The sequence below is a fragment of the Biomphalaria glabrata genome, chromosome 5 (assembly GCF_947242115.1).
Source record: "Biomphalaria glabrata chromosome 5, xgBioGlab47.1, whole genome shotgun sequence".
Lineage (NCBI taxonomy): Eukaryota > Metazoa > Mollusca > Gastropoda > Planorbidae > Biomphalaria > Biomphalaria glabrata.
In genome coordinates, this window is record NC_074715.1 from 50925914 (window position 1) to 50938188 (window position 12275).

At 31.9% G+C, this 12275-nt stretch overlaps 2 protein-coding genes across 2 annotated transcripts; both read left to right on the forward strand.

The window, feature by feature from the left end:
• The first annotated feature begins 1984 nt into the window (after nt 1-1984).
• Nucleotides 1985-6028, forward strand: LOC106052513 (2-iminobutanoate/2-iminopropanoate deaminase-like). Its single transcript, XM_013207910.2, has 6 exons — nt 1985-2218; nt 3198-3303; nt 4026-4080; nt 4253-4321; nt 5465-5520; nt 5843-6028. The coding sequence occupies exons 1-6, from the start codon at nt 2145-2147 to the stop codon at nt 5897-5899; spliced, it is 417 nt and encodes a 138-aa protein (XP_013063364.2). The 5' UTR covers nt 1985-2144; the 3' UTR covers nt 5900-6028.
• Nucleotides 6029-8668: 2640 nt separating this feature from the next.
• LOC106052512 (2-iminobutanoate/2-iminopropanoate deaminase-like) lies at nt 8669-11555 on the forward strand. Its single transcript, XM_013207909.2, has 6 exons — nt 8669-8808; nt 9250-9355; nt 9593-9647; nt 10145-10213; nt 10423-10478; nt 10758-11555. Exons 1-6 carry the CDS (start codon nt 8741-8743, stop codon nt 10812-10814), a joined length of 411 nt encoding a protein of 136 aa, XP_013063363.1. The 5' UTR covers nt 8669-8740; the 3' UTR covers nt 10815-11555.
• Nucleotides 11556-12275: the final 720 nt, after the last annotated feature.

Sequence of the window (12275 nt, forward strand, 5' to 3'; positions counted from 1 at the left end):
TATAAGACCAAACCGTAGAACAAGTGCAAGAATATACATAGGCCTAGGCCTATCTAGGTACAACCATCAACAACAAACTGAAATGGAGTGAACACTGTCAAAACCTTTACACAAAAATTCACCAACGTCTTTTCTATCTTAGAAAGCTAAGGAAGTTTAAGATCGACAAAACAATAATCAAACTTTTTTATACAGCAACCATCAGCAGTCTAGTTAACTTTGCCATCACCTGCTGGTATAGCAGCCTACTTCACTTGCACAAAGACTAAATAGACTAATTTAAAAAGCATCGTATATCACTCGAAAACAGCTACCATCTCTTGAAGAGCTTTTCTATGAAAGATGCCTTTCCAAAACACTCACGATTCTTAAAGATAACCTTCACCCATTAAACCACTATTACATAAGATCTGAACGAAGTGGTCGTCTTCTTTCCATTAGAACTAAAACAGAAAGATTTAAAACTCCTTCATCCCACTGTCGGTCAGAGTGTTACAAGATCATCTGTCGTCATCGAGAAGTTCATAGAAGTCTAATTCATAAAGCGCTGGATGTGAGTGTGTATGTGTTTCGTGTGTGAATGCTGTTCGTATTTGGATCTATAATGTTATTGTTACAGTAGTTACGCTGAGGTTGTCAATTGTTGTCAAACTGAATTTCCATTTGATTGGATCAATAAAAATTATCTTATCTTATAAGAAGATAAGGATTTAATGAAGTTTGATTTTATTTTTAATGTTCAGATGAACAGATATCTTGATAACTAATATTAACGCGAGGCTTCTATTATGATTCCAAAACTTGTAGGCCCTATACAGTTCTTTCCATATTTTAAATTCAGAAGTTTCCTTTTTTTTCTGTTGTATACATATGTTATTGAAACTTTTTGAATGTTTAACAATGACTAAGATACTGAGAAGCATTAAAAACGGTGTTATTTATTTAAACACATTTGTTTAAAATGCATTGTGTAACTTAAAAATGTAACTTTTATCACATGCATTTCTTTGAATGCAGACCTCATTAACAAGTATAACTTGCTGAGACTGTTTGAGCCTACTAGATACATTGCATGTTTTTTTTTTTATTCTCGTGAACCAGTGGATATTTGCAAATTGTATCACTAGATGAACTATGCAAGAGCTTATTTTTTATTTTTATATAAACCTACGTTATAATGGGAAATCATGTCATGATGTGTTTTTTTTTTGTTTGTTTGTTTGTAAAATGTTTTACATGTTTCGGATGTTCCTTCAGAGTTGAAGATAGTTTACGTCCTAGTCCAAACCTCCCGCAGGACGACGGGGGATGGGAGCGGGCAGGGTTTGAACCCGAGAGCATCGATAAATCCGAACGACAGTCCAGCGCGCAAACCGCACGACCAGGCAGCCATTCTAATTTAATGTGTCATGGTCCCTCTCCGGATCAGGTATATTTTAAAAGGTATTCTCCACTCCTGATTTATTCCAAAGATCGACTCTGAAACCGAAGTGTAAGTAGGCCTCTGGGTAAGCTAGCGACACCGTCTGCTCAAAGATTCGTTATACAATTATACCTACCTAGATCTACCATATTTCCTTCCTTTTTCCCCCCCTTTGACTTACAATTAATGTATAATGTTCTCCCTTTTATAAATTATGAATATCTTTAGTTTTATATGAATAGTACAAACAATTTATGACGACCATTTTTCATAATTAACTTTTCACAACTTTTTTGTTTTACGTGTGTTGTGTGTTCCTTCAGAATTAAAGATTATTACATCCTAGCTAACCCAAACCTCTCTCGGGGAGGCAGGCAAGATTGATGGAATCCTGGACCATTGAAACGACAAAGCGTTAACACCCCGACCATGCAACTAAGTCGACCTATCAACGAAATGTGTTTAGTAAAAACTGTTCTAAGCAGTCAATGAGCCATGTTGGACGATAGTAGGCCTACAACATAGGCTACGTTCTTGGCCTAATAATAATTTAACGTATTCAACATGACCCATTGACCTCATATGGTCTTGAGCCACATGTCAACTAAACATACGACTTCTATATTATAGCTAATGTGGGCTGCTGAATTGTACATCCAGGGCACTTTTTACAACAGACGTAAATCTTGACTCTCAGACACATATTGTAATACAAATCTAGATGAATATGGCAGCTACCTCTGTAAGGAAAGTAATAACAGCTTCTAAAGCCCCGACACCTCGAGCACCGTATAGGTAGGTGGGCTAATAACTCACATAGGGGCTAATCTAGGCACGTTAATTTTCTGTGTTGTAAAATACCGGTATAGAAAAAACGATTTAGTTCTAATTTCTTAAATTTGTCACCTTCTCATAACTAGCTGAGTTATGTCCCCTTACAATCAGCTGTGCACTATCATCACAATGACCTCTGGTAACACTTGAGTATAGGTCACTGTTATAAAATTTACATTTGTTGACCTAGAACTTCTGTTCTGTTATTATCCTATTCATAAGGTCAGAATAGAAAAGAAGTGGGCTAGATCCATTCAAAGTTAGTGTTGTTTTTGTTTTAATAGCGTTATATTTTAGTAAAAAGACTACTATTTTTAGTCCAAAGTGTTTTAACTAAAGTGTTTTGTTTTTTGTTAATCAGAAAGGTTTGAAGAATAGTTTTAGGTTCACTTTTAAGAAACAGCAATCTCAGTGGCTCAGCTAGGAGAAGAGGGGGGTCCAAATTTGAAAGTCCCCTCCCCCCGAGTCCCTTCTTGAGGGGGCCCCCCCAAGTAAGTGTCAGAAGTTGTTTTTTTTACAGTAAATATTACGGCAACAATGTAATCTTGCTATTCACGTTATCATATAAATTATATAGTGACATTGTTGCATGTATTCCACACATTAGACTTGTATATTTATTAAGTACATTATCTCATGTCAAAATGCATGGGCCCCTAAAGAGGCCAAACCCCTCGGGCCCCCACATATATCCCTAGCTATGCCAATCTACATATAAAGTAAACATTTTGGGAAAGTATCTAGACAATTTTTCCAACATTAAAGCCATGGGTGAAAAAGAAAGCTAGACATAGGGTGAAAATAGTGGAGAGATAGGCCCCATAATTCTTTTAGCAGTTAAATAACTTACAACATGAAGGAAATGTAGAGGGGAGAAGTTATGCACAATATTTTACCTAAACTTAAATTTCATTGGACTTGTAATACTTTGTATGTTTAGCCAAGGAGTTCAAATTAACAACACTCTGTATATCTCTGGACAAACTGGAGGCAATCCTGAGACACAGACAATAGTTTCTGGAGGAGTAGTTGCTGAAGCTGAGCAGGTAATTATACATCAATGTAACTTTTTTTAAAATACTGGTAATTTTAAAGTGCTACTAGGAAAGACCATGTTTGGAATAGAATATTATCAAGAATTAAACTGTACTGTATGCAACCTGATTACAATGGACTTAATATCTTTTAAGAAATTATAATATTAATAGGCTACCAGGTTAGATCTATTAAGCTTTTCAGGATTAGCAGTTAGTTCATAGATTTTTAAAAGCTCTTCCATCACCCAGAAGCTGAGGGCTTTGATCTGCATTTTTGTACCTCCTGAGTCCAAAGAGTTTGGCTGCTACTGAGAATGCTACACAGCTGGAGCCTTTGTGGGTTGTTTTGACTTTCTTTGATGACACATGCCAAGACTCTCTTTGAACCAGCAGTACTTATAGTGTTTTGCCTTGAAGTATCTTTTGCTCTGGTCTCCCAAGAGGCAGTCTGTGTTGAAAGCTTTCAAGGATGCTGCCCTATATCCTTTCCTTTGTTCACCTTCTTGAGCTTGAATTTCTCGTCAAAGCCTCTTGTTAGCTAACCATAAGAAGCTTTTTGGGATGTGGGTCCTTCATTGTGCAGATGTGTGCTGCCATTTTTTTTAGTTTGGATCAAGGCTGTGTGTATGCTTTGCTGGCACGCTTTTTGAGGATTTCTGTGTCAAATATTTTTTTTTTGTAACCTAATGGTGAAGTAAGCACAAAGGCATCTTGTTTATTTTTATTTTCAGGCTTTGAAAAACATTGGTGCTATTTTAGAAGCTGCTGGGAGTTCATTTGATAAAGGTTACTTGTTACTTAGTTTACAATCCAATTTTTACAAACTATATAAATCATTTTGAAAAAAAAAAAAAGGTAGGCTTATATCTTGTATAAGGATTAAAAAATTGTTTGTTTCATTACATATTTAAAAGTAATTAATATTTTCTTATTTCAATTTCAATTCTACATCTTCCAGTTGTGAAATGCACTGTTTTATTGCAAGATATCAATGACTTTGCTGCAGTCAATGAGGTGTATTCTAGATGTAAGCTTATATTTCATTTTCAAGTAATTTTTTAAAACATTTTATCTTTTCTTTATGTCATTAAAATTGTTTTTTTAATTTATTTAATGTGCTATTTACCATTTGCTGTGGAAAATAAAGGATTACAGAAAAAAAATTACATTTTATGAGATTATATGTAGGCCTTTTTAGACCAGTCTATATGAATCAACCTTTTTTTAATGAAACTTAATTAGCTTAGCCTTTTTTTTTTGTTTTTGGCTAGTCCTTTTTTTTTCTAAAACACTTATTTGAAAAAAAAAGTATTTTACATGTTTTGGATGTTTCTTCTGGGTTTCTTCCTAGTCCAAACCTCGCCAGGACGATGGGGGATGGCAGTGCCCATGGTATGAACCTGATACCACAAGACCACGTAGCCATTTAGATGACATTGCACTGTCTTTCAGTATTAGTTCTGCTTGATGAGTGTGGTCTAGAATAAATAATTGCTTAAACTTCTACATTGAGGATAGCAACCTGGCCTGTGGTATGTGCTTCAGACTATCATAATGATGGTCTCTACTCCCTTCATCCCCTGTCGCCCTGCAAGAGGTTTAAAACATAAAATTCAAAAGTTTGACAGAGACTCAGAATCTTAATGCTATTGGCCTACATTCTTATTTTTTTCTTACCACTCTTCCTCACTTGCATATATAGGCTTCCAGTGATCCATACTTCCCATCCTATTTGATTAGACTTGACTGTCAGTAGGTTTGATTAAGATATGGCATTCTGGAATCTCACAATAGAACAGGTCATGTTCCCTTCTTGAGAAGAACGTTTTTGGCTAAACTCATATTGAATTGGTGGGGCTTTAGTTTTTATAGCAATTATATGCAAACCAATCTAAATCTAGCACAACTTATTCCTCAAATCTAATCAGCCTTTTAACATGATTAGAATCTAGTTATATTTTACTCAAGTATGAGTTTGACCCCTTGCTCAGTCATAAAGAAGGAACATTAGCAAAATGATGAGGGTTACAAACCCTGCAATCTCATATGTTTACTCCCTTATCCAGATTAAGACCAGCAAGGTATCCTTCATGGGTTGTATTAGGATGGAGCTAGTCATCTTTGTTTTTTGGTTTTTTTTTCTTACTAATCTATTACTTCATTGTTTCAGACTTTCCCAATATTAAACCAGCTAGAGCAGCTTATCAAGCTGCTGCTCTTCCACGGGTAAGAACATATATATATTTTATTTTATAATTTTTTTACAATATTATGTTATGCTATGTTGAGGAATATATTTTGAAAATAAAATGTAGGCCTACTCATATCTAAATGTTTTCCATTTAGAAAAATTCAATTTCGTAGCCATATATTAATATATCTTAAATATATGCACACAGCATAATTGCCTATTTAATCTAATGTAACAAATTAAAGTAATGCTATATTAAAATGATTTTTGTTTTTATTTTTAACTTTTTATACATTCAAATCACTATCAATTTTTGAGGTAGCTATTACTAAACATTTTGTGTCTTTGTTTTTTCAGGGAGCCAAAGTAGAAATTGAAGCCATTGCAATAGTTGGAGAAATTATTGATGAATGAATATTTGTAGTATATAACTTCAATCTAGAAAATTACATGAATGGCTTGTAGACTTCATGTGTTATATGTTAAGGCATATAAGTAATTGTTACTTGAAGAATACAATTAAAAATGGCAATGAATATTTTATTTATAGTCCTTGTTGAATCTTTTATTTTATTTTATTGTATAATTGTAACAAATTTTTTTTTGTATTTAAACTTAATACTATATTCAATATCTTTATAATGTCTTTATTGTCTTTGGTATAACTCATTTACACTATATCACTCTGGGCCTGGGTTCTAAGAATTAATGCAAAATAAAGAGAGCATGGGACAGATTGATACTGAATAGTGAGATACAATCAAATCATGTACATTTGTAATGATGTTTTTGATGGCGGTCGTTGACTTGTAGCACTAAACTGCTGGTAGACAACTAAACTGAAGTAGTCATATTATATTTTAACTTATAAAACTTGAAATAACTTGAATAACTTCTTTGTGAACAAAGCTAAATATAACTTTTATTACAATATAGACAAATTCAACTTGAGATGCAATTAAATAACTTGGAAACAAATCTAACAATAAAAACATGTCTATACACTCTTGCATTGTTGCATTGTCTTGTGTACTTAACACAGCTTATGGCAGTGCTGGTTATCTTGCATCATTGTACAAGAGTAACAAGACTAACATTTAATTAATGCTCTCTCTCTTCAACTAACAATAAATACACATTCTATATCATCACTTTGAAAACACTTACGCACTCCATAACAAATAATTGTGTTCAGAAAGACATCTTGTAACGTTCCTACAAAAAAAAAGGTAGCCAATCACACTATCTTATCTTATCTTATATAATATAGAGTTTTATAGACGTTACTTCAAAAAAGAAGATGATTACGTCCTATGCGTCATTCTTTTAGTCATGCATATTAACCAATGACTTAAATTCTGCCAAGTCACTGGTTTTCCTGGCTAGCTCAGGCAACCCATTCCATACTCTAATAGCACTAGGGAAGAAGGAGCACTTGTACAAATTTGTCCTAGCATATGGGATGAGGAATGTGCCTTTATCTTTGTGTCTTTCAGAGTATTTAACTCATCTTTGGTAACTGTAAACAGGGAGCACCCATCTTGTCAAGAGTACATAACTCTTATCTAAACTAATTAGTAATACTATTGGCCAGCTTGTTTGCTGGAGACATGAAGACATAACACATGGCATGCACACAACCTGACGATTCAACCAGGGTTAGGTCAGTTCATCATTTACCTGGACTTGTAACTACTAAATTTGAAATGCAAATCTTAAGTGAGCTGCTTTTTTCAAATAACCAATGGTTATGCTTGCCCTGGATGTAGCAAATTATGTAGGTCACAGCTGGGGCTGCATAGACATGGGAAATACTGCACACCTCATTCATCTTCTGACACAAAGACAGGCCTTATTATTATTATTGTTGGTCAGAGCAAAAAAGAATGTATATACATCAATTGGACATGAGTGTGATTTACATGACATGAAGGTAATTATATTCTTCTTTTAAGGTTGTCTGTAATTTATAAGATAAGAAGCAAGTTAATCTTGAAAAAAAAAAACAAATTCCAAGGGTGAACTACAGTAAGATGAGCATTTTGAGAAGCCAACAATGACTAACCCAGTGACAGAAATTTAAATAGCTTAGTAGCTTCTTTTAAAACTGAGAATTTTGAAATTACAGAAAGCTAATGCAGTACTGGTATTGCTGTTCATGAACTATACTTTTAGCCCAAAACTCACATATATGTCAGAACTGGGCCTTAACTAAATTCGGAAGAAACAAAAATATCACCCACAAATTGAAATGCTTAAGTTGAAAGATAACTATATGATGCCATCTACAAGAAGTCATTTTTTTCATCAGACTTCACACTTGGTAACTTGTTACAGCTATCATATAGGCTACAGATCATCTCCATACAACACTTTCCTCAATGAAATGGAAGGTTTAAGTAAACAAGAAAAGTAGCCTAGATCTACATCTCTTAAGTCATGCATTTAAAAAAATATATCACCCTTTAAAATTACACCTGGAACTTAGGCCAAACACCAGCTTTAAAACAGTATACATAACATTTGTATGTGAATATTTTATTAACTTATTCTTTTTGATGAATCACTTCTAGGTATCTTATTTTTTAAGTTTATTTATTTTTGTGAATCCTTTGTATGTGAGACATATAATATAGGTCTATTTGTTAACATTTTCAGAGAAGCAATAATCATTGTCATGTGAGCTGTTTAAATTTTCCCCTTTTCCAGTCAGCGTTGAACAAATTGTCTGTGATACCATGTGCCATAGAGCTAGATTAGAAGATAGTTCTATATATAACTATATAGATCATAGATCTAGTAGTAAGTACAGCCACTAGAGATCAATAGTTTAGGCTTTAGCTGATCAATTACATCGGATATGATTATGCCTATACTGTATTCACCTACTTTAGCACTTAATATTTGGAAGTCAAATACTAGATATAGATCTACTATCTAAAATTAATTAAACAAAAAACATATACTTATATATTATATCTTATTTTCTCTTAATTAAATCTACTATAGGAGTATGAAGAACAATGTTGATCCCTTTAAAATAATTTTAAATTTAATATTTATTAAAATTGTATGTACTTTAATATTTCGAGTTGGCACAAGTTCACTAACCTATAAAATACATGTTATTTACTTCGTCATCAACCCAAATAATCTACTAAGAGTCTAGATTCTAGATCTAGAGTAGACAGATCTAAAATATTAGAAGAGAATCTAATCTATAGAACTATTAGATATAGATCTATCTAGTGTAGAATGGCCTCAAAAATTATCAGAAAAATTATAAGTACCCCTAAAGCACCCAAAGCTGTTGGTCCATACAGGTAAAATAATCAAATCTACATCTAGGTTTAGACACTTTTGACTTTAGTCTTTTTTAGTAGAATGTAAATCATCTTCATCTAATCTATCTAGTTACTTCTAGTATCTAGACTTAGACTCTAGGTAGAGTCCTAGACTAGTCTAGATCTAGAATATAAATTTTTATAATTATAATGTTATACTAGTAAGACATAAGTAACTAATACAGTTAGATTTAGATATCAATTATATATTTATTATATGATCATGAATGTCATGATTATTAAATATTACTTGATTATGATAATAATAATGATAGATTATACTCTATTACTTACTATTAATTTATTAATACTATTAATCTCTAGAGTCATTTCTAGTCCACACAGTAGACTCTTACTCTTACTACTCTTAGGCTTAGACTTATAATATAACAAATGGAACTAATTTTTTTAAAATTTCAGCCAAGCAGTTCAAGTTGACAACACATTGTATGTGTCAGGACAAATAGGTTTCATCCCTGAAACAATGGAGCTTGCACCTGGAGGAGCCGTTGGAGAGGCTGATCAGGTTAGGCAATTACTTGATACCTCTGATAGCATATAAGCTAAGTATGTCTTAAATATAATACAGACATTTCTTCAAAAAAGAAGATGATTACGTCCTGCGCGTCATGCATTTAGTCACGCATATTAACCAATGACCTAAATTTTGCTAAGTCACTGGTTTTCCTGGCTAGCTTGATATCTTGCTTGATATGTTTATCAAAAAACAAGAAAACAGCATTTTACTATTTTTAACTCGCAGGCATTGAAAAATCTTGGTGCTATTCTTGAAGCTGCTGGAACTTCTTATGAAAATGGTTAGTTTCTTTACTTTAGAATACAATATTTATAAATATATAATACAATTTTAAAAAGAATCTGAAAGAAAGGTAATGATAGCTCTTAGTTTGGGAACGATGATTAAATTGAAATTGAGCTTTAGGTATTAATAGTCAACATTGCATAAAAAGCTTAAGTCACGAAAGCTTCTGACAAAAATGATACTATTTTGGTAGCTTACCCAGTATCACTTTCTTTAATTAATAATTTACTGGATAGAAAAAAAAATTAAATTAATTTGTAACTAGAAGTGTCATCTGAATTTTATGTTTTATAGGAGATCCACATTTTTAATAAATCCAATATTACCTAGGATCACTTTGCATATTTAATTTTTTTTTTTTGTCAACATAGATAATACAACTTTAAAAACTACATTAACATTCGTCTTCATGTAATGCTTATTTCCATGGCTGCTGTCAAGATAGATAATGAACAACTTACATTTCATGGAGTCTATTTATCTCTCTTACAGTTGTCAAGACAACAGTACTCTTACAAAGTATTAATGACTTCACTGCTGTGAATGAGGTTTATGCTAAATGTAAGACTTTAGTTTGCTCTTTAAATCACATATTCCCGTATTTTTCTGTATTTCTTTAGTAAAGATGTTAATTAAAACTGATCACATGCCAGTATATTTTAAAATTTGTATCTAAAAGATTATTAAAACTTTAAAAAATAATGTTTTATATTTTTTTTTAAATACCAGCTGTTATGATTAAAAAAAAACAACAACTTATTTCCATATAGACTTTCCCAAAAACAAGCCTGCTCGAGCTGCTTACCAAGTGGCTGCACTTCCCAAAGTAAGTCTGACACCATTTTTTGTTTCATTTTATTGAGCTGCTGGATTTTGATCTTAATTGCTTGGAAAGAAATTAAAATGACAAGCATCAATGAAAAAGTAAAAATGTTTGAAAGTGGGATAATGCCTGTGATGATTAGCAACATTATGATTAAGTTTATTGACTGCTACATTGCCATTATGATTTAGTCTATTGATTGTTTCATTTTCACTGCTTCACAGTAAGATTGCTTAATCTCTACATGTCTGTTAAAACTTGTATTATAATTTCCATTTTCAGGGTGCTAATGTGGAAATTGAAGCCATAGCAATAGTTGGTGAAATCCTGGATTCCTGACTAGCATCAAAAAGCAATCTGTAGTTTCATAATGAAAAATATCATTTTGAATTTTAAAAAAGATGCTCTATGTAAACAGATGAATAGTTATCAGGCAAGTAATGAATTCAGAATTGATAGTGTTTGTGTTGATACTTTAAAAAAATGTTACAATTGAATTTTTTTTTTTGAACATGATTGTCAAATTATGGAATGCACTTTTTTTGATGTCAAAAAATACTGGGTTAAAATGCATTGATGCCAATTAAATTTGACTTTAAGCCCTAGTCATTTGTACTTTACCCACAATGTTAATCCCATTCTCGTTTGGTATGTTTTACATTTTTTTTTTTATCTTAGAGACAGTATTACTTAAGAAACATGTTGAGCGTTTAATACACTTTTATTTGTATAAAAAAAAAAGCCTATATCTATACAATATCATATAATTATACCTTTTGATGACTGCCTTAATATCACAATTCAACTTATACAAGTTTGTAACTAAATTTAATGTATTCTCTTGGATGAATTCTGTTAGTTTAAACTTAACTTGTGAATTAGTTCTTTCAACCTTTTTTCTTTTCATTATTTATTTAACTTTAATTGAAAGATCTTTTGAATTGTTCATTTTGGAATGCTGAATGTTTTGTTCTAGATTGGGACATTATATACTTCCAATGTGTTTATTCCAGATGTATTCTTGTATCTATTATTCCTGCTTTTTCTTTTTTTGAAGAAAATTAAAATCCAAAAACTTAATACCGGTAATTGTCTTATTTTGTAAAAATTGACTGATGGACAAAATTTAACTTATTTAAGAAAATAGATGGATCTACTTAAATCAATGGCCTGCTGATGCTTTTGTTATGAAGAGCTCCAATTGTGCTTGTGGTAATGAGAACTTAAGCACTAGTTTAAAAAAAAAAACAATTCTATAAATAAGTGGAACATTCTAATTATTTATATTACAAATTTTTTTTAAGAAATATGTTTCCAAACCAATGTTCCCCCATCTAGTTGCACTATTAACTATAAAAGGTACTATTTAGTTTTGATATGGACACAGACTTGTGGTTTTTATTAGTTCTTAATCAAAGGTGTATGTATACAACTACTGAGAACCAGCACCTATTTTTTTTTACAAAAAAAAATTAATTTTTTAAGATTCAGTAGACCTAGAAGAACAAAAATGTTAAATTTAAAGTTTGAAAAGCCTAATAACAGATAAGTTGTGGTGGTAGTAGGTTGAGGGAATGGAAAAGCATGATTTTAAAAAAAAGCATGATGTAAGCAATGTATAGACCGTGAATGTTTCAATTTGGGGAAAAACTTGTGACATACTCACTGAATTGTAAAATAAAAATAATATGATGTGGTACATAGCATTTTGAATTTGTTACTAAATAATGTTAGTAAAAAAAAAAGTTACCAGGTGACTGATGTTATATTTAGATTATAAATGGACCAATAATATCCCCT

What these genes read in the sequence shown, in the direction of transcription:
- LOC106052513 (XM_013207910.2), top strand. Translation starts at nt 2,145, where the DNA reads ATGAATATGGCAGCTACCTCTGTAAGGAAAGTAATAACAGCTTCTAAA. An exon ending in TGGGAGTTCATTTGATAAAG is followed by an intron (nt 4,081 to 4,252) that starts GTTACTTGTTAC and finishes TACATCTTCCAG; the next exon opens with TTGTGAAATGCACTGTTTTA. An exon ending in CAATGAGGTGTATTCTAGAT is followed by an intron (nt 4,322 to 5,464) that starts GTAAGCTTATAT and finishes TCATTGTTTCAG; the next exon opens with ACTTTCCCAATATTAAACCA.
- LOC106052512 (XM_013207909.2), top strand. Translation starts at nt 8,741, where the DNA reads ATGGCCTCAAAAATTATCAGAAAAATTATAAGTACCCCTAAAGCACCC. An exon ending in CCGTTGGAGAGGCTGATCAG is followed by an intron (nt 9,356 to 9,592) that starts GTTAGGCAATTA and finishes TTTAACTCGCAG; the next exon opens with GCATTGAAAAATCTTGGTGC. An exon ending in GAATGAGGTTTATGCTAAAT is followed by an intron (nt 10,214 to 10,422) that starts GTAAGACTTTAG and finishes ATTTCCATATAG; the next exon opens with ACTTTCCCAAAAACAAGCCT.